The following is a 22,211-nucleotide window of genomic DNA, read 5'->3' as shown; positions in this document are numbered from 1 at the left end:
TCTCATTTCATTCTATGTTTTTCATTTCTGTTTATTAGCACTATTTAGCTCTGCCATTTTGATGGAGCAAAGGCTGACTAATTGACTTTTTTTTTGTTTCACTTTACAAATACTTTGACTTTTTTTATTCCCCTGCATTTCCAAATAAATTTTAAGATCTGTTTGTCATTTTCTATAAAAAAACAAAACATGCAGTCTGCCAGACTTATAATAAGTCTCACTCTGTACCTACCCCCTTTTACCGCCCCCGCCAAAAAAACCTGAAAATTTCCTTTGATCTGGGAATATGAGCCATGTCTCCATTTCTTTAGCTCTTCCTGATTTATCTCAATAATTTTTGTAGTTTTCAGTGCACATTTAGTACCTCCTTCTTACTACTTTTGTTTTTCTTATATTGTGCAATTCCTTTTAGTCTTTTTTAAACACTAACATAATACTTATACAAACTTATGGGATACGATGTGATATTCTGACACATATATAGTTTGTAATAATTATCAAAACATGAAAATCCAATATCTCAAATACTAATCATTTCTTTGTGATGCAACAATTAACATTCTCTCTTCTAGTATATATATTCAGCTATCAATAGAGTCAATTTTGTATACGCTTAACATGTTTTTTATTCCTTAGGTTTCCTGCTGACTTATGTATCATTATTTCTATTCCTTCATGGTGTGGATGCGTGTGAATATATTTGCTGATACACACATATTTTAAGACATTCCTTTGAGCCTTGACATATGTCCATAATATGTAACATACTTTTCTGATATTTGTCTCTATGTTATTTATTCCTGTGTTGTACACAAAACTACATTTTTCCTGTATTCAGTAATTGAATCCTTCCCTATGGTTTCTTCCTGTGATTTACATTGTTTCCTTATCCTAGGCATGTTTGCTTTTGGAGAAATTTACTTTTAAATGTAGCTCACAATGTTGAAACATTTGGAGAATATGATGAGTCCATGAAATTCCAACTCCAGAGAGAGTTTACGTATTTTTCCCCAAGCAAAGCTCAAGAATGTTAACACAATATATCTACATTGCCAAGTTTCCAAGAAAAAATAAATCAATGTTCTGGCTTTCTCTATTGGTTTGGGAAGAACTGCGCTTCAAGTGATAAGTTGGTGCCTAGATAACCCAATTAAGAATTCACTGGCAATATAAACTAAATCTGCCAGTTAGAGGGATCACACCCAGGGATAGGTATCCAGACACCAGCTAAATGATGACGCAACACCCTCCAGAGCAGGAGAGCCCAGGATGCATGTGGAGTTCCATGGGTCATGATCTAAAAAATAGGATTAACAGAAAAAAAAGCCATGTTTCCTAAAGACAACAATGTCCAACTACTTGAAAGCCTGCTGTAAAAGATCTTTACTTTTGTAGAAAGTTTTCCTATCTTTAGTTTTTAAGGAACTTTCTGCTATGGAAAATGTCATGGCTACATTTTTTAAAATGAAAGACAGTAATACCTTACCACCAATATTTTTATTAATCAAAGTTAAAAGTTATCCACTCATGGTCCATCTGTTTTGTTTACTCCTACCATCACCCCCGCCATCCCCACCATCCAGATCACACTGACACAAATTCTAAGTACTCCCCTGATTCTTCTCTAAATGTTAGTATCAAAAAGGTCTTTTGAAGCCACTGTTTCCATTTTAGTGACATCAAAACCAGCTGTTATTATTTAATTCTTAAGCTGCTATTACAGCTGGAAAGCAGAGGTTCAAGTTTTTTAAAAAATTTTTTTATTGGAAAGTCAGATATACAGAGAGGAGGAGAGACAGAGAGGAAGCTCTTCTATCTAATGATTCATTCCCCAAGCGGCCACAACAACTGGAGCTGTGCCAATCCAAAACTAGAATCCCGGAGCTTCTTCCAGGTCTTGCATGTGGGAGCAGGGTCCCAAGGCTTTGGGCAATCCTCAGCTGCTTTCCCAGGAGCTGGACGGGAAGCCAGGCCTCTGGGATTAGAACCAGCGTCCATATGGGATCCTGGCGCTTGCAAGTTGAGGACTTTAGCGACTAGGCTACCCTGCTGGGCTCCTGGGGGTTGTCTCTATGTTCTCATTTTCCTCAGTCCTTCAGCCTGTAACCATTTATTTGACTGCTCCACTGGAATTCTCCTTGCTGAAGATAAAGACCTTTTAGTTTGCCTGATTCAATGGCATCATCTCAGAGCAGTCATGTCTGGGTTCCAAGAATACCCCCGAGGGTACCAAAATGCACAGTTACTCAAGTCTCTTATACAGAATGAAGTAGCATTTACATATAACTTAGGTTTTCCTTCTGTATAGTTTAAATTGTTTCTGGATTACCTGTATCGCCTAACACAATGTACACACAATGTAAATAGCTGTCTGCATTATTTGGGGCATAATGACAAGGGGAAAGGCCTCTACCTGTTCAGTACAGATGCAACCTGCAGGCCTAATCATGCAGCACCTATTGGCAGTTATGTAACACTATTTTTAGACTATTTTTGCTTTGCCGTTGATTGAACTTACAGATACAGAGACTCGATGTTGCTCAGCTGGACTTCCTGCAGGTTTAACTCTGCCAATTCTTTCCAGTTCTTCTCTCAGAATACAACTATCACCCCCCTCTCCCCGGCTCCCCATCCCCACCTGTCACCTCTTCTCACTACACTTATTCCTCTGGAAGCTTTTCAGTTTAGGGAGAGAAGGTAAGTGAAGTAAGAGTAAATTCCCTCAAGTTCTTCCTGTCCTTGACACTGGATGATGTCCATTCACGACTCTGCCCTGCAGTTCTCAAGCTTTTCTTTAGCTCCATCCCACTGCCCATCAGCAGTAAGCCAGAAACCGCCAGCAGGCACAACAAAGGCCAGTGTCCTTGCAGCTTAAGAATTCAAAAGCATCTCATTCTCTCTAGTTTGCTAGCCTTTATACATCATTTTCCCCCCACTGATTGAGGTAGATTTGTGGCAACTGCATATAAGTAGAAATTGAAGAGTTCTTATTTCAGCAGAAAATTAAACAACAACAACAAATACCTCAAAAATTGGGACATCTAGATAACTTGCTTACCTCATCAAAGACCTTGGAAACAACATGCTTGTCCAGAATGGGGACATAGGTGGGGCTGTGTGGAACTGTGGTCGGAGACAGGGCGTCCATGATTGTGAGCTTCTTGGCGACCAGGCCGTGGACCTGGAGCCAGTCTTCTGAAGACATATCTACAGAGCTAACAGGAGACCAGGGTGTCTTAAAACCTATTGCTGGGTAACAAACCAACCACAGCAAGACCATCTGTATAAAATTAATGCACTCACTCGTCATCACAGACTTGGCTTCCTTCTTGAATCAATCTTCCTGATGATTTGTCATTCGGACACTTATTTGTCGGCAGGGTACTCATTTCTGTGAAAGCAGGAAAAAAAACATATACTGTTCTCAAATCTAGTGTCTGCAATGAAATGCAAAAGGATTACGCTTGTCTCCCTTCAGTAGTGATTGGGAACTAATCAATGGATCATATGAGGGGACTTCAAAATTCATGGAAGGGGTCAGCACTGTGGTACAGCACCATTAATCCTTCACCTGTAGCATCAGCATCCCACATGGACGTCAGTTATATCCCAGATACTTCACCTCTCACCCAGTTCCCTGCTTATGACCTGGGAAAGCAGCAGAGGAAAGCCCTTGGGGCCTTGCACCCACATGGGAGACTTGAGAAAGCTCCATGTTCCTGGCTTCAGTCTGGCTCATCTCCAACCATTGAAGCCACCTGAAGGGGAGAATCAGTGGACAGATTTCTTTCTCTGTTTCTTTTCTCTGTAGTTCTGCCTTTCAAATAAAAATAAAGAAGTCCTTCAAAAAATCATGGAAAAAATGGAGCCAAAAGATGAGTTTATTTTTGTTTAAAAAGTCATGGAAAATGTTTATTTGGAATAAGTTACATGGGCTCCAAAAAATTCTGGCATCAAAAGAAACTTCCCTTTCGTTTCTCATGAATTTTTAAATCTTCTCTTATTTCTGTCAGGACGTGTTGTCTGGCAAGATTAATTTGCAATTACAGTAAAGACCAATTTGTATAGATAAAAATGGCACTGCCATGGTTTTGCATGTCTCCCTCAGCTCTTTCTCCTTGGAAGGATGAGCCATGTTCATTGTCCAGAAGACACATCTAAAATATATACAATAAACTGCCATCAACTAATGACTGTCTAGTGTTGACTTCAGTAGACTTCCTTCAAATGACACAGGAGACACTTGGTCAACATTTCACTTGTTTTGTGATTCCGTAGAGAGTTGGTCAACATTTGTTTTGTGGTTCTTTAGCTCTACACAAAGAACCAAAATCCTGTTGGGTTGTGAATTTAAAATCTCCAAACTGAAATACTTGAGGTTTTAGATTAATATCCTTATACAAACTTGGATCAGGGGCATATATGGGTATGAGTTAATTAAACATCTAAGAAATCACATCCTAATCGTCACAGGACAAGCCCTTGAAGGGGAGTGCCAGTACTGAAGATACATGAGAGGCTCGTCCAAACAGCAAATCACACAGATCAACACTGAAGAACACATGTCAGGTGCACATCTGTCACTCAGGTGTGCCAGGGGACCGAGTGTGTGGACCTTTGTGAACATTTATTGACCAAAAGGGAGCATCAAGAAGTTAATGGAAAATATGGATCATGAAAAAAATGCATGTAGTTTTTTTTAAAAAATTCTGCACCAAAATAAACATCTTTTGATTCAATTTTTGCTCAAATTTTTGAAACACCCTTCTATTTGAAATATAAGGAAAAACACTATAGAAATTAAACCTTAAAAAATCTATTAAGAATCATTTTATTGATAGGAATAAACAAAGTGAAAATATATTTTCCTCTCATTTAGTCCCTAAAGCCTGATAATTCAGACCAAGAAAGGCTCAACAGATGGCATTACTTGTGAATGAAGAAAATAAATCAACCATGATGCATTAAATTTTAAATGCAAATCACAGGGGTGGGGAGCGTGACTGCCAGTACTGTGTGTGTGTATATTGTGCAATATATATATATTTCAAATACATATATTTGAAAGACAGAGTGAGCGAGAGAGAAAGAGAGAGAGGAAGAGACGGAAAGTGATTCCCTAAGTAGCCACAAAGACCAGGCCTGGGCCAGGCCAAAACCAGAAGTCAGAAAATCCATCTAGATCTACCACATAAGTGACAGGAGCTAGAGCACTTGGGTCATCTTCTGCTGCCTTCCCGGGAACATTTGTGCGGAGCTGGATCACAAGTGGGGCACCTGGGACTTAAATGGATTCTCTGCTATTGGATGTCATCCTTGTAAATGGCAACTTAACCTACTGTGCCACAATGCCAGCCTCACACCAGCAGTTAGGTGAGCCCTACACAGTGCAATAAATGCAAGCATAGCCCTAAAATAGTGCAGTCCACTAAAGCATGTAGACACAGCTTACATGGAATGGGAAGCAATCTGGGTCCATTCAAATTAGGATTTATTTCCACCAAAACATGACTATACTCATATCTTTCAGGAACAAATACACTGGGCAAAGGGAGGCTGGTCTGGCCTTCCAGGACCGAAACAAACAAACAAACAAGCAAACAAAACCAACCTTCTGGCTTGCCTTTGTCACTTGCAGCAGGGTTGCACCTGCTGGAGCGAGAGGGGCTGTCCTTCCTTTTGCTGCCAGCTGAGCTCCTGAAGGTGGACATCTGGCTTCTGAGCAGGCTGGTTTTGGTTGATTCTGAGGGTGTCACAAGGACAAAGGGTAAAAAAATTGGAGAGAAATACTTCATCAGCTACAACTGTTTCCCAATTCTCAGAGGATAGTTCTGCCACAAATTGAATACCACGACAATGCCTTGAACCCTTTGTCTAAGCTCTGAGTTCCTCTAGGAGTGAAATCCACTTCTGAGCTGATTCAGGTTGTTGGAAGAACTCAGTTCCCTAAGCCACCCATATTTTTTTAATCACATGGCACTATTATCTGCAAGTCAGTGTTGAACACCTCTAATGACTCAAAAACATTTTTAAAGATTTATTTGTTTGTATTGGAAAGTCAGATATACAGAGAGGAGAAGAGACAGAAGGGAAGATCTTCTGTCTGCTGATTCACTCCCCCAGCTGCCGCAACAGCCAGAGCTGAGCCAATCTGAAGCCAGGAACCAGGAGCTTCTTCCAGGTCTCCCATGTGGGTGCAGGGTCCCAAAGTTTTGGGTTGTTTTCAACTGCTTTCCCAGGCCACAAGCAGGGAGCTGGATGGGAAGCAGGGCTGCCAGGACACGAACCAACAGCCATATGAGATCTGGGTGAGCGCAAGACGAGGACTAACCTCTAGGCTAGGACACCGGGCCCTAATGACTCAAACTGTTTTGACTCTCTTTATCTATTACCTGGAGAAAGCTTGTGATTTTATCAGACCAAGTGATTATGTTGGACCCACCTAGATCGGCCTTTCTTCAGGGCAACACAACACAGTGGAGGAAGTCATGTCTGATCAGATTAAAAGGCTGGAGAGTTTGGGGCAAGGATGTCTGTGTCTGTGGCAAACTGTTGTAGAAATTCTGTCCACCACAGCTGCTTTTTTACTGTTATTGGGTCCCTTCAACTAGTAAGTGGGCACTTAACAAAGACTGATGTTCAATTTGTGTGCTTTAGAAGGTAATGAACCTGTGCTAAAACACCTTGACTCCTTTCTTGTGTATAAGAGGCACCAACTGATTGTAGTACACAAGTCAGAGGCCTCAGGAAAGCTTTCGTGATTGAATTGCATCTCCCCCACCTATAAGAAACAGGAGTCACAGTAAGCAGTAATTCATATCTGCAAATAACCTTTTTTTTTTTTTTTTTTTGCACAGAAAAGCAGCACCAGAAGCGTCTTTGTGCTTGGAGTTGGCAGTGTGTTATGAGGTGTTCATTGCTTTCCTGGGCAGCAAGAAAGGGTGAGCTCTGTCCTGGTTATTTCGGAAAACAAAAGTTAAGCTCTTAGGAGCAATGTTTGTGAGTAAAAGAACTACACGGTCCACACAGGAGAGGGGTGTGTGTGTGTGTGTGTGTGTGTGTGTGTGTGTATGTGTATGTGTGTGTGTGCTGACTACATTGCCAAGCCACCTGCCCTCGTATCACGGGGCAAAAATAACCAGATACATAAGTGTGCCAAAACGAAAATGAAATTTATTTTCTAAAGCATAAAAATGGCACCATTCTCCAAACCTGCAAATGCTGAATCAAACATGTTTATCTGGCAATGAATTCAAGCATTTAACTGCTTCCCAAACTCTCTATACTGACTCACACTACATTTCTTCACTCTTCCACACCAAAAGTGAAAACAAAACTGAAACACATGATTGCCTGGTAATGTCAAAGATCCAAAATCTAAATGAACATGGCAGAAGTGACAAAAAGCCATTAAGATGTTTAGAACAAGTAGCAAGGAGTTACGTCCTGTTTGTCTGAAAGTCAGAGTTATAGAGGGGGGAGAGAAAGAGAGATCTCTGAGTGGCCGCAACGGCTAGGGCTGGATGAGGCCGAAGCCAGGAACCAAGAGCTTCTTCCTGACGTCTCACATGTTGTCAGGGCACAGCCACTTGGGCAATCTTCCATTGCTTTTTCCAGGCCATTAGCAGGCAATGAATTGAACTAAGCAGGGAACTAAGTTTCAAATGAAACAGCTAGGACACAAACCAGCCCCCATATGGGATCCTACCTTCGCATGTGGCATCTTCATCCATATGTCTCAGTGTCGGCCTCTGTATACTACTTATCAATGGGAATATGTCCTAAGAAATGGATTGTTAGGTGTTTTCTTCAATGTGTGAATATTATGGAATGGATTAATACAGACTGGATAAAATGTAACTAGACAACATCATCTTAAAAGGACCACTAAAATGTTGCTACATGGCACACAACTGTGGCGACTCTAGACAAAGCCAGGTTACTAGGGAGGGCAGGCAGGATTGACAAAAAGAATGCAGCCATACAAGTGACCTGGTATGGAAAAGCACTTGGTCCCTGTGGGCTTAAGACATTGTTGCCACGTACAGAGACACCGGCAGCGAGCAGACAGCCAAGAGGATCTGAGCCACACCAGTAGCCATTCCAGGAAGCCTTCCCCTGCCCAAAAACATGTGAGCACCCAAAAGACAACCCATTCCTCCTTCCTCCACGAAACAGGTCTCCCTTCCTAGTCCTGGGAGATGCCTGCAGTACCAGCAGCGACCAGTAGGAGCCCCAGAGACATCAAAAGACATGCACCACCAGAATACCAGCACAAAGCATGTGAGATTACACTACATTTGGAACCACAGACCACAAGAGAAGGCCAGGACCTACAAGCTAAATTTAAACCAGATATCCACTTCCCCAAATAAAATATCTAACTAGAATTCTGAGTCCTTAGCATAATAAACAAAATTTCCAGGATACCTTAAAAAGATCACCATCATCGCAAGAACAACCACAAAAAACCACCACTTAAATGAGAAAATCAAACAACCCAGAATCTTGTGATTCAATCAAGATGGGTCAGAAGTGGGACTGACAAAGTCCTTAAAGGAGCGGTGTCCATAAAAATGCTTTAAGGATTACATTTCTAAGCACTTTATTAACTTTCTTGAAACAAATGGATAAATAGAAAAACTAATAAAGAATCCTCAGGCAAAACAGAAACACAAAAAATGGGAGATACAAAGCCTTAATCCTGACAATAAACAAATAAATAAATAAGGACATCACTACAGATCTTGCAGCTCCTGAAGAGATAATGAAAGAATACAATGAACAAATTTATCCTCATACATTTGACACATTAGAAAATAATGGACTGATTCCTTAAAAACCACAAGCTTCCAAAATTCAATAAAAATAAAATGGGTGATATGAATAGCCTTAAAATCATTCTAAAAATTGGAGCCAGCATGGTGGCAGAACAGGCTAATCCTCTGCCTGTGGCACTAGCATCTCATATCGGTACCAGTTTGAGTCCCAGCTGCTCCAGTTCTGATGCAGATCCCTGCTTATGACCTGGGAAAGCAGCAGAAAATAGTCCAAGGTCTTGGCCCCTACACCCATGTGGGAGATTTGGAAATAAACTCCTGGCTCCTGGCTTTGGATCAGCTCAGCTCTGGCCATGTGGTCATTTGCAGAGTGAATCAGCAGACGGAGGACCTCTATCTGTTTATCTATCTATCTACCTCTCCTCTTTCTGTAAAAAAATTTACCTTTCAAATAAAAATAAATATATTACTAAGAGATATTACTAATAAATACATTATAAGAGTAGGTGTTTTGGCACAGCAGTTACGACACCCTCATTCCATAGCAGAATTCCTGGCTGTGACTCTTGGCTCTGCTTTATGTTAGTGTGCATTCTGGGAGGCAGCAGGTGGTGGTTTAAGTACTTGGGTCCCTGCTGCCTATGAGGGCAATCTGGAATGAGTTCTAGGCTCCTGGCTTCAGTCTGGTCTAGCCCTGGCTGTTGTAAACATTTGGAATATAGGTGTGGGGCAGTGGATTAAAAAGCATTCTCTCTCTCTCTGCCTTTTTAAATAAATAAAAATAAATTTCAAAAAATAAAAATAACACAAATTGAATTTATAATGAAAAACTCTTGAAAAAGGAATCTCCATGGTTCTAGGACAATTTTACCAAACATCCAAAGAAGGAGCACATCATTTTTTTTTCCCCAGGGATAGAATATGGGGGCAACTTCTTAATTCATTTTTAAAAGAGATTTATGTATATATGTATTTGAAAGGCCGAGTTATACAAAGAGAGGAAGAGAGAGGGAGAGAGAGATCTTCCATCCCGTTTACTCCCCAAATGGCCACAATGGCCAGGGCTGAACCAAAGCCAGGATTCAGAAGCTTCATCTGGATCTCCCACCTGGGTGCAGGGACCCGAGCTCTTTGGCCCTCCATTCACTTCTTTCTCAGGCACAGTACTGGGGAGCTGGATTGGAAGGGGAGCAGTCAAGACTCAAAGCAGTGCCCACAGGGAAGATTGGTGTCACAGACAACAGGTTAACCCACTACACCAAAACTCCAGTCCCTTCTTAACTCATTTAGTGAAGACAGTATTAGCTTGATATCAAAACCAGATAAAAGACAGTCCTCAAAAAGGAAAATATTGACTGATACTATTCATAAACTTTGATACAAAAATCTTCTACAGGAACCAGCATGAAGGTTCAAAGGCTAAATCCTCATCTTGCAAGTGCCAGGATCCTATACGGGCACTGGCTTGTGTCCCAGCTGCTCCACTTCCCATCTAGCTCCTGTTTATGATCTGGAAAGGCAGTAGAATATGGCCAAAGGCCTTGGGACCCTGCACCTGCATGAGAGACTCAGAAGAAGCTTCTGGTTCCTAGCTTTGAATTGGCTCAGCTCCAACCATTGCAGCCACTTGGGGAGTGAACCAATGGGTAGATCTTTGTATCTATCCTTCTCTCCATAAATCTGATCTGCCTTTCCAATAAAAATAAATAAATCTTTTTTTAAAAAAACCTCTACAAAACATAAGTAAACTGAATTTGGCAATTTACTCAAAGTATAACACACTAACACTAAGTGAGAAATAGTTTAAGGTTTATAAGGGTCCTTCAAGCATTCAAAACCAATCAATGTAATCTACTGTACTGACAGATTAAAGAAGAAAAACCATATCAATTGACAAAGTAAGACAAATATTCACAATAAAATTATCAGAAATCTAGGATATGGGGAACTTCCTCAGCTTAATAAAGTATGTGTGCAAAAAAACCCCATATTTAACATCGTATTTAATGGTGACTGAATTCTTTCTCCCTGGAATTGGGAAAAAGGCAAACATTTTCTCTTCTACCACCTTGATCCAGCACAGTACAGGAAGTTTTAGCTGTTGCAACAATACAAGAAACAGAGTCAGAAATTATCAATATTTAAAGACAGCATATTGCCAATGAAGGAACAAGGAAGCTACCAAAAATAGAGTTCCTAGAACTCCTAAGTAATTTTAGTGAGGTCCCAGTTATAGGATCAACACACAAAAACAACTGGAACTTGCTATATTATTGATTAGCACACAGAAAAATATGCTAAAACTCATTTTTGATCGCCATTTAATATCATAAAAATGATATTATTAGGTATATATTTAATTTTTAAAAATTTATATGATGCGGAACCGTGGAAATACTGTTCTAAGACCTTAGAAAAGCAAAAATAAAAGAAGGGACAAATCATGGTCATGAGTTGAATGAACTGACATCACAGGTACCAGTTCTTTCAATAAAAGATCTTTCTAAACATATACATGCATATTTCAACACGTAAAGAGAAACTTCAAGTCTTATGATTACCAACAATAACTTTTAAAAGAAGAAGAAAATTGAAGGCATTCCTATACCTGATATTAAAAATTACCATGTACCTATGTTAATCAAGACAACGTGGTATTTGCAGCAGCAAACACACATAGAGCAGTATTAGCAAATGTAGAAGCTAGATTTAATCTGTGCACTATACTCAACTGGTTTTGCCAAAGATGAAGCACTAATTCAGAGGAAAAAGTGTAGCCTTTTCAAAACAATGTTCACTATCACTAGCCATTAGGGAAATTAAAATTAAAATCATCATGAGATATCACACCACTATCAGAAGAGTTAAAATAAAAAACAGTGGCACCTCATACTGGTAATTGTACTGGGTCATTCATTCACTGTGTAAATTAGCACAGTTCCTTTAGAAAATAGATTGATGATTTTCTTAAGATTAAACATCAATTATCACATGATTCAGCAATTGTACTTTTGAACATTTATCTTAAATAATTGAGAATGCACGCTTATATAATACTTGTGCATAAATGTGCATACCTGCTTTATTTGCAATAGCCAACAATTAGAAATGATTTAGTAATCTTTCAATAGATAAGCATTTAAACCAACTGTGGCATCCATGTCTTGGGTTGCTACTTAAACAGTAAAAGGAATATTGAGATATGCAAAATTTTAGATAAATCTCAAGTAAATTATGCTGCAGTCAATAACAGCCTATTCCAAAAAGAATATAGGACATTTAATTCCAACTCCATAAATGGCAATATTTTAGAAATACAGAACTTAGTAGTTGTCAAGAATTAGGAAAGGATATGTAAGGTGGATGAGTGTGCTACACAAGGACATGAAGGATCCCAATGGTTATACAGTTCCCTGCATCTTGACGAGGCTGGTGGAAACAGGGACTGCCACAGGCTTACAGACATAAATACACAACGGAACAATCTAAATGAGGCCCGTGGATTGCATCAATCATCATTTACTGGCCCCCTATACTACGCTGTTATAGTAGATGTTACCAGTGGGAGAAATGGTACGAAGAGTAGGTACAAATAATGATTATGATAACATATAATTATCTTAATGGAAATTTCAATTTAAAAATACCAGATTTAGGGCTCTGAAAAAAAAATACCCTAAGAAAATTTAGTTTTCTTTGATCTTCATGCATGAAAGGAAAGGCCACTAAAGAGTCCAAGTACTTTGTTCACCAATACCTGCATGGAGAACTTTCTTTTTCTGAATCTTCTGATTTGAGAGGTCCCACGGTACTTTCAATGTATTTAAGGAAGTGGTTTGTGTTGTTCTGACATCAGATTGAGGTTTTGCACATTTTTCTTGGGTTGAAATTATGGACGAAATTTCCTTTTGGTGCCTGTTTGATAAAATTCAAATAAGAAAAAAACAAAAAGAGGAGGCAGGGGGAAGAAAAATTCTGTTATGGAGACAATAGTAAAATCAATACATTCATACTACACACTACACATTTCAAGATTTCCTTCCCTCATTTGGGTTAATGCCGGCCCCGATGCAGTGGAGTCGATAGGGGCTCAGCCCGAGTCAGACGATTCGGTTCACATTACAGATCTGTTCCTTCTCTCAAAGTTACTAAGTCCTCTCAACTCCCTTACGACCCCATCTTAAACTGCAGTTCACTTCACCTGTGCATCTTTACAATGGCCTGTGTGAGGATGACCTAAGCTTTTTATTCTGGAGAAGATCTGGGGCCACGAGGGATCCAGAAAAGCTTGAGTAGTTTCCCAGGCATTTTTCTCTATGAGCTTCTCTGCCGATGGCAGCCACACAAAGTTTCCAGGACAATCTCTTTCCACAGTGTCCTCCCTCCGCACTCCTCACCCGTCCTCCTAATCCCCCACAATGAATAACTCTGCGATCCCTCTTCTGTAAACAAACTTTTGTGTGACTGTATCCATGCTGCATGCAAGGCAGAAGGATAAGGCTCGCGTTCATTTGTGCACCCCTGGTTCGGTATGTGATTTGTATGCACTAGCTCTTTGAGAAAAAAAAAAAGATCTGGGGGTTCTAACATTTCTGTCAGCAGTAGAAAACTTGAAAAAGAGCAGTTGGCTATTGACTGTAACTGCTTGTCAGGAAGTATACAGAAGCATAATATCTAGAAGGAAGAACTGTGCCTTTATTCATTCCATGCAAGACCTGCCCTCACTTAATCCACCCAGAAACCCTATGGATCTCTCTCTTCTGGTGTTACAGATGAGCAGCCTGAGGTTCAGCCCATCTGCCCCAAGTTATCTGGTGTATGTAATGGCTGGCATATTAATATGCTTCTCTGAATCCAGAATCTGCTTCCTTACAAATCACCCCTGACCAAACAAGCAAACAAGCAGAAAAACAAAGTTCACATCCTCTAGTTAAAGGAGCACACAGCCAACCGACAAATCTAGCTTTCAAATAACAGGTCTTTTTGTCCTGAGATTTTTTTTTTAAGTTTGACTAAATAAAGGTAAAAAATAATGTTTTGGCTGCTAGATAGGAGACTAATTTACACTTAAGTGATACTAATTTTCTTTGGCCATTTTTTCCCCCTACATTTTCTGAGTTTAGAAGATGCAAGAGGCATATTCAAAAAGTTTACAGAAAATATGTATTATGAGAAATACATGCGAGGGTTTCAAGATTTTTGAACCGAAATATCCCTATCGTTTAATTCTTTTCCTCACCAACTTTCCAAAGTGCTTTGTGTCTGTGCTTTCCCAAACTCTTAAAATACAATACACTTGCATGACATCATAAGTAAGTCCAATACCTGCATGGAGGACTTTCTTCAACAGCATCACAAGCACGCCCATTTATCACTGATTTCTTCTTATTAATTCTACAGTCATGCCTTGGCCCCAGCACCAATTAGTTCTCAATAAATGCATAGCAAGACAGTGAATTTTGATGAACAGAAATTCTGATTAATACATGCATTTTCAGTTTCTATTTTGCTGCCATTCTCTAGAAAAATCTTTTCTGCCTGATTAGGTTGTGACACCTGACTATCTAGACAACATTCAGTCATTTCAATAAAATCTGATACGTTTCTGGTATGATTGGAGATGTTTTCATTTTGACTTTAAAATCTATCGATGAGAAATGTATTATATTTGAACACAAGTATGGAGTGGCGAAAGACTTGAGAAATCATTCAGCCCAAACCCTCCTATCACAGTCACCATTTTAAAGATGAGGTCACTGGGACCTACAGTAATGAAGAAGTGTGCGGAGAAGTTTAGGCACTGGCCACGGCCACAAAAAGTGAAGTCATAACATGGGTGGGATTTCCTTCACTTGTTCCAGGGCCAGTTACTCCACACCAAATGGAGAAGAGAAAAGTACTATGTGACCCCTTAAAGCCCACTGCTTTTTTTAAAGATTTATTTTATTTTATTATTGGAAAGTCAGATATACAAGAAAGGAGGAGAGACAGAGAGGAAGATCTTCTGTCTGCTGATTCACTCCCCAAGTGACCACAACGGACAGAGTTGAGCCAATCCAAAGAAAAGAGCCAGGAGCCTCCTCCGGGTCTCCCACACAGGTAGAGACCCAAGGCCTTGGGCTGTCCTTGACTGCTTTCCCAGGCCACAAGCAGGGAGCTAAATGGGAAGTGGGGCCACAAGGATATGAATCGGTGCCTATGTGGGACCCGGCACTTGTAAGGCAAAGACTTTAGCTGCTGGGCTACCACCCTGGGCCGAAGCCCACTGTTACTAAATTACTAATTTATTGTTTAAAAATAAATTATATACATATATAAATTAACATTAGTTTATGAAATATGTCAATTGTTTAGAAATCAATTAATTTTAAAATTACTATTTATCAATTGATTTATTTATAAATTGTTATTTAAATTTATATTATAATAAATTTATAAAGTTAGATATTTAAGTACATTCTGTGATTCTTTTCACTAAAGGAAACTTGACAAAGTGCTTCAGAAAGGAACTTCAGAGAGGACTCCCAGCAAGGGGGCAGGGTGGCATTACGCGTCGTCTGGCAAACTCACTTGTTTCCTTCCTTTTCCCCGTTGTACCACCAGTCCAAGATCAGAGACTCAGAATAAAGGGTTTGCACTTTCTCCAGGTCGCTGTATCCCTGCTCCATTTCCTGAACTAAAAGAGTCACATCTTCATTCTGCCCAAAATGAGAAGTGAATATTTTATGAGATTGTGTGAGAGTTCAAAGTTTAAAATGCTGAGAAAGTCAACTGTCTCAAGAAAACAATCTAAACAGGTTCATGTAACTCTTAAATGTACCTCATTTTGGCCAGCTTCATTGACACAGAATTCACATACAAGAAACCAAACAGGTGCGTAAAGTACATCACTGTAAAGTTCTGACATTCATGCAATGGAATCATTACAGTCAAGACAATGAACATAACCATCACCGCCCCCACATTTCCCTTGTACCCCATTTGCATGAGTATCTATTTTCCCATAAAGTTCCTGTCAATCTTCTTTGATCCTGCTACTCTGGTCTCCATTACATCCTTTGTGAGATTACAAGTGTATACTTATTTACCTTTAAATCTTTGTGTTTTGTATTTTGGATGGAGGTTGTCATGTCAGAGCCAAACATGTATTTGTCCCTTTGGGGTTGGCTCATTTCACTGAGCATAATGGTCTCCTGTTGGGACCACTTGGCTGCAAACAGTGGAATTTCGTTCTTTTTAATAGCTGAGTAGTATTCCATCAGGTAGATGCACCACAGTTTCTTTATCCAGTCCTCCTTCAATGGGTATTTTGATTGTTCATGATTTTGCAATGGTTCATTGTGCTACAATGAATACAGGAATGCAGGTTGCTTTTTTCATATGTATGTACAGTTCTTTTGGATATATTCCATGAGTGGCATTGCTGCGTTATATGGTAGGTGAGTTTTCAGTTGCCTGAGCATTCTCCATACCAACTTCCACAGTGGCTACACCAGTCTACAGTCCCACCAGCAGTGGATTAAGTTACCTTTCCCCCACATTCTCAACAGCAAGTGTTAATTTTCTGTATGTATGCCATTCTCACTGGGGCTAAAGTCCTCGCCTTGCATGCATCAGGATCCCACATCGGCGCCAGTTCTAATCCCAGACGCCCTGCTTCCCATCCAGCTCTCTGCTTGTGGCCCGGGGAAGCAGTCGAGGATGGTCCAAAGCCTTGCAATCCTGACCCACATGGAAGACTTGGAAGAGGCTCCTGGCTCCTAGCTCCTGGCTTCAGATAGGCGCAGCTCCAGCTGTTGCGGCCACTCGGGGAGTGAATCAGCAGACAGAAGATCTTCCTCTCCATCTCTCCTCCTCTATGTATATTTGACTTTCCAATAAAAAAAATCTTTTAAAAAAAAAGTGTGCTAAATTTACTCAAAAGCATTTTTGTGTAAGTTTATTTGACCTCAAATCTTTTTAAAGTACATTAATAAAACATGTAATAAAAGTGAATTACATGTTGATTTTCAAATGTTAGTTGGAAACAGAGTTCTTTGAGAAACCTGATCTAGTCATGACATATCACACTTTTTTTTTTATCATTCTTTGATTTGCAAAATTTTGTTGAGAATGTTTGAATCTATATGAAGGTGGAATGTTAGCCCACAAATTTGTTTTCTTATAATAGGTAAATTTAATATTAGCCATGTAGGAGATGAGAAGAGATTCCTCTTTTCAAATTTCTGGAAGATTGTTGAAATTGTTTCCCCTTAAACGTTTGGTACAAATCAACAATGAAGTTAAATCAGACTGGAGTATCCTTTGTGGAAAGAATTTTACCTAAAAATTTAATTTTTTCAATAGATGTAGGATATTCAGGTTTTATACGAACATAGGCTTTTTTTTTCTCTGAAGTTCATGTCCAAGATACTTATCTATAATGTGATGATTAGATAAGGGAGGCAAGCATTAGCATCATTCGAAATGTGCGGTTTCTTTGTATTATGAACACCCAAGGTCTTCTAGCTATTCTGAAATGCGCAGTAACATACTGTTGATGGCAATTATCCTGCCCTACTATGGCAGAACTCTAGAACTTATTTCTCCTCAATCTCTAATTTTTTTTTTAACCCAAGAACAAATCTCTCATGAACTTCCCCTCTCCCTTACCCTTCCCAGTCTTTGAGAAGCACAGTCCTACTCTACAATGGCTAGACCAGAACTTGAACATACAAATGAGAACATTCAGTTTTCTGTCTTTCTGGGTCAGGCTTATTTCACAGGTTCACCTATGATGCCACCAATGACAGAATCTCATCTTTTTGTATGGCTGAGTAACATTGTATTGTGTGTCTCATCTATGGATGGACACTTAATTCAAATTTTGGCAAATCTGGGCAACTGGGAGTGTAGTTATCTCTCTGATATATTGATTTCCTTTGTCTAAAGCATACATAACCAGCAACAGTATACATACATTCCCACCAAACAGTATCTGAGTTGCCTTTTTGTACATTCTTCTTAATGTTATTTTTTTTCATATTAGCTACCTATTTGAAGTGAGATGATATTTCATGGTTTTAACAGACATTCCCCCAGTGATTACTGCTATTGAACATTTTTTTTCATATAGCTGTAGGTCCTTTTTCCTTTCTTTCTAGAAATGTGTATTCAGATCACTTCCTCTTTTTTGAAAAAATTTTTAAAGATTTATTTTTTATTAGAAAGTCAGGTTTACAGAGAGAAGAGACAGAGAAAGATCTTCCATCAGCTGCTTCACTCCCCAAGTGGCCACAAAGACCAGAGCTGAGCCAATCTGAAGCAAGAAGCTTCTTCCGGGTCTCCCACGTGAGTGCAGGGTCTCAAGGCTTTGGGCCATCCTCGACTGCTTTCCCAGGACGCAGGCAGGGAGCTGGAAGGGAGCTGGGATTAGAACCAGTGCCATTTGAGATCATGGCCCATGCAAGTTGAGGACTTTAGCCACTAGGCTACTATACAAGGTCCCGCTTCCTCTTTTATAAATGATATTACTTATTCTTTTAGCTGTGTATTCCTTATAGACTCTGAATATTACTGTCTTATCAGATTAATAGTTTAAAAACATTTTCTCCCATTCTGTAGGGGTTCTCTTAACTCTATTTCCTCTAATGTGCAGAAGGTGAAACTGGGTGACTATATTAAGCCCGGGCTGCATATTTCTTTCTACCACATGAAAGGGTGAAGGTGCTTATAATCAAGTATCTCCCTCGTCCTAAATCAGGTCAATTCTACTCAAGTAGTTCCTCCCGAGGGTAGGACTTGCTAAGAACAAAAGGCTGTGCTGTGTTTCAAGGCGGTTCCCTCCCCTCTACCCTGTAGCTCTCAGGGCCCTCCTATAATTTTTCTCTCTCAGATTCATTCATAGTGAACCTCCAAGCAATTCGTCAAGTGTAATTCTGATTTCATCACCTTGTGACTGCTGTTCTTGTGGGGCACTTTTTTTCTGCCAAGGGCCATGTAGATATTTCTTATGTTATTTGCAAGCCATGCAAAATTATCAACTAAAAATAAAATTAGGGGCTTGGCACGGTAGCCTAGCGGCTAAAGTCCTCACCTTGCATGCACCAGGATCCCATATGGGCGCTGGTTCTAATCCTGGAGGTCCCACTTCCCATTCAGCTCCCTGCTTGTGGCCTGGGAAAGCAGTCGAGGATGGCCCAAGGTTTTGGGACCGTGCACCCACATGGGAGACTCTGCACCCGCGTGGGAGACCCTGCACATCACATGGGAATAAGCTCCTTGCTCCTGGCTTCAGATTGGCTCAACTCCAGCTGTTGAGGCCGCTTGGGGAATGAATCATTGGACGGAAGATCTTCCTCTCTGTCTCTCCTCCTCTCTGTATATCTACTTTCCAATAAAAATAAATAAATCTTCTTCTAAAAAATAATAAAACAAAATTAGCCTGCTATAGATTTATTGAATTTTGAATTCATGAAGTTGCCTTGGTAGGGCCAGGCCAAATGACTTGGTAGGGCCAACTGCCAAATGCAGTTGACTTGGTAGGGCTTTATATGGACATCCCCCGGCCAGCATGGTTCAGTTTGTGGGTTTGCACATTGGTTTCTTCTCTGTAGTCACCTATAGGCCTTTCCAGTTGGGGGTGGAGAGTGGGGGAAGTGGTTTGCCCTGTTAACCTTAGTTCTCTTGTGACTGTACAAAAAACTGTTGATTTTTTTTCAGTGTAAGTTCTGCTTTGTACCTGTTAATAGGACAGAGTGGTTATTTCCAAGCATCGTACATGCTAGATCACAAACCATGCTGATTCTTCCTTCTTAGAAGTTTTATGAGTTCAATTTTTTTTCTTGATGCTAATGCTTTCACAATGTCTGTTTTACCTTGACATATTTTTTCAATTACACTTTCTGAGTAAGTGGTGCTACTTTTCTCTATTTGGTTAAATAAATGTATGAAGGCAAAGTTGTTGTATTTTATTGTTTTAATGGCTGCAAGATCTGTGGTGAGGTCAGTCTCGTCTCCTATTGAAGTCCTGCTGTGAGTGATTGTTGCTGCTCTTTTTGGGATTCAATCTTCAAAGAGGTTTTATTCATTCTTAAAGTTTTTTTTTTCTCCCAAAGAGAGAGATTTTTCTCTTTTTTTGTATTCCTACTGTCAATTTCATTGATTTCTGCATATATATTTATTGGTTTTTTTCCTTCTATATTCTTTGGGTTTAATTTGCTGTTCTTGATCTAAGGGTAGGAACTTTGATTTTTCATTCAAAATGTCCTTCATTTCCCACATGAACATTTGGTACTATCAATTTTACTCAAAGTACCATTTTAGCTGCATTTTATATGGCTTGATTGTTGTGTTTTTGCTTTTAAGCACTTTTTAAAATTTCCTTTCAGACTTCCTCTTTGACACCATAGGTTATTCAGGACCGTGCTGCTTAAATTCTGTCTGTTTCCATATGTTGCTGCTGTGCTTGTATTATTAATTTTTAGTTTGATTCCACTATGGTCAGAAAATGAATTCTTTATGATTTCAATTATATCATATTAGCTGAGGTTTATATGATGTTGCAGTTTATGGCCAAACTTGATAAATATTTAGTTAGCACTTTTGTGACAGAGTGGTTAAACCTTTGTCAATTAAATCCAACTGACTGACTCTGCTGTTCATATATTCTTCATCCTTGGTTATTTCATGTCTGGAAGTTCTTTCACTTGTTAAGAGGTAGATATTGAGGTTTCCAACTATAATGTTTTTGTCGACTTCTGTTTTTATTCTATCAGTTTTGGATTCATACCTGTACACACATTTAGAGCACTGGTGTACTAACTTCATTATTAGGTTAACTTTCTTTGTCCCAAAGTCTGTTTTATTAAATACTATATTTGTCATTCCAGCATTTCATTTATATTTGCATAATACATATTCACAGATCATTTTAGTTGCATCTATATATGTCACGGTTGAAGTGAGTTTCTTGTAAGCAGCATATGGTTTAGTGATAATTCTTTTATGTACTCTGCAAATGTCTTGACTAATATAATTAGATCATTTAAAGAAATTATCAATATGTTAGCACGCACTTCTGTTATGAATTGTTTTTTCTCTGGTTCATTCCTCTGTTTTTCTTTCCTTGTTTTTTTTTCTTCTTTTTTTCAGGTTAGCTGAACTTTAAAAAAAATTCTATTTTGAGTTATTTATAGTGTTTTTGTGTTTAGCCCTTTGTAGAGTTTTTGTAATAGTTTTCTTGTGCATGACAGCATATGTATATGATTTATAACTGTCTACTAGTTCAACATTTTATGACCCTGAGGGAAATGTGAAAAGCTTACTTCAATTCAGACCCCTTTAACTTCTCAGTATTAAATAGCATTGTCTTGAATATCAGATGTGTTAAAAAAATGTTTCAAACATCAAATATTACATATACATTTCATGAGGAAATAGGTCTATTACATTTACCAATATTTTGTTCTTATCCTCCTCCTGACACACCAAGATTATTCCATCTTTTATTATTACTTTTGTTTGAAAAATTCCCTGCAGCCAAGCTATCAGAGCAAATCTTCCAGTAATGATTTATTTTTAATTTATCTGTGGATATTTTTATTTCCTCTTCATTCAAGAAGGATAGTTTTATGAGATATAAAATTTACAGTTGATAGTTATTTTCTTTCCAACTTGGAAAAATGCTGTGCTTTCCGCCCCCTCTACTTGCCATCTTGGCTTTGGATAAGAGACCTACTGTCAAATTTGCTGGTGAAGTGCTGCCATTTCTTTCTGGATGCTTCCAAGATTTGTTTTATTTATCTCTAATTTTCAAATGTTTAACTATCTTACCAGGGACTTCTTAGGATTTATCCTGCTTGGAATTGATGAGCTTTATAAATGTGTGTGATTGTGTATATTTTTTAAAGATTTATTTATTTATTTTTATTACAAAGATTTCCACTTGGAAACTTTTTGCAATTCCTACTTATTTGCTAAGATTTCTCTCTTTGTCCACTCGTTTCAAGAAAATCTATAATTGGCTGTTGAAGTATTTATATGACAACTTCTATAAAGTCCTTGTCAGGTAGTTCCAATATCTAATTCATCTCAATGTTGGCATCATTAGGCTTTTATTGTTCAAGTTGTGATTTTCTTATTTCTTAGTATGATGGGTAATGCTTTAAGAAACTATCCTGGGCATTTTGTCTATTAGTTTAGAAGACTCTTGATCCTATTTAAAATCTCTTATTTTAGTTAGCAGTTGCCCTGTTTAAATTTAGTATATGAGACTTGTCCTATTTTTGCAGGGGTTTGCTTCAGTGAGAGTTTAATTTACAGAGCCTTTTTGGGATTGGCCACTTGACTCCAGCCTGGTTCTTGCTGGTGCTTGGTGACTGCAGGAGCAGAGAGGGTTTCCTCCAGTAAGGCTAGCAGAAGTCTATGGTGAGTGCATTGCTATCTCCCAGG

At 39.0% G+C, this 22,211-nt stretch overlaps 1 protein-coding gene across 1 annotated transcript in view; it reads right to left on the bottom strand.

The window, feature by feature from the left end:
* Positions 1 to 22,211, bottom strand: part of VWA3B (von Willebrand factor A domain containing 3B) — a 231,064-nt gene that overhangs the window by 73,052 nt on the left and 135,801 nt on the right. The window contains exons 15-19 of the mRNA XM_040994133.1: positions 15,351 to 15,478; positions 12,538 to 12,695; positions 5,624 to 5,743; positions 3,304 to 3,391; positions 3,059 to 3,215 (exon numbers count right to left, since the gene is read on the bottom strand). Of these exons, the coding sequence (XP_040850067.1) occupies positions 3,059 to 3,215; positions 3,304 to 3,391; positions 5,624 to 5,743; positions 12,538 to 12,695; positions 15,351 to 15,478 (651 nt within the window). The remainder of the gene's footprint in view (positions 1 to 3,058; positions 3,216 to 3,303; positions 3,392 to 5,623; positions 5,744 to 12,537; positions 12,696 to 15,350; positions 15,479 to 22,211) is intronic.

Source organism: Ochotona curzoniae, unplaced genomic scaffold (genome assembly GCF_017591425.1).
Source record: "Ochotona curzoniae isolate NIBS_2020 unplaced genomic scaffold, NIBS_Ocur_1.0 contig_883, whole genome shotgun sequence".
Lineage (NCBI taxonomy): Eukaryota > Metazoa > Chordata > Mammalia > Lagomorpha > Ochotonidae > Ochotona > Ochotona curzoniae.
Note: the sequence above shows the minus strand (reverse complement) of the source record. Positions and strands in the feature narration are given on the sequence as shown.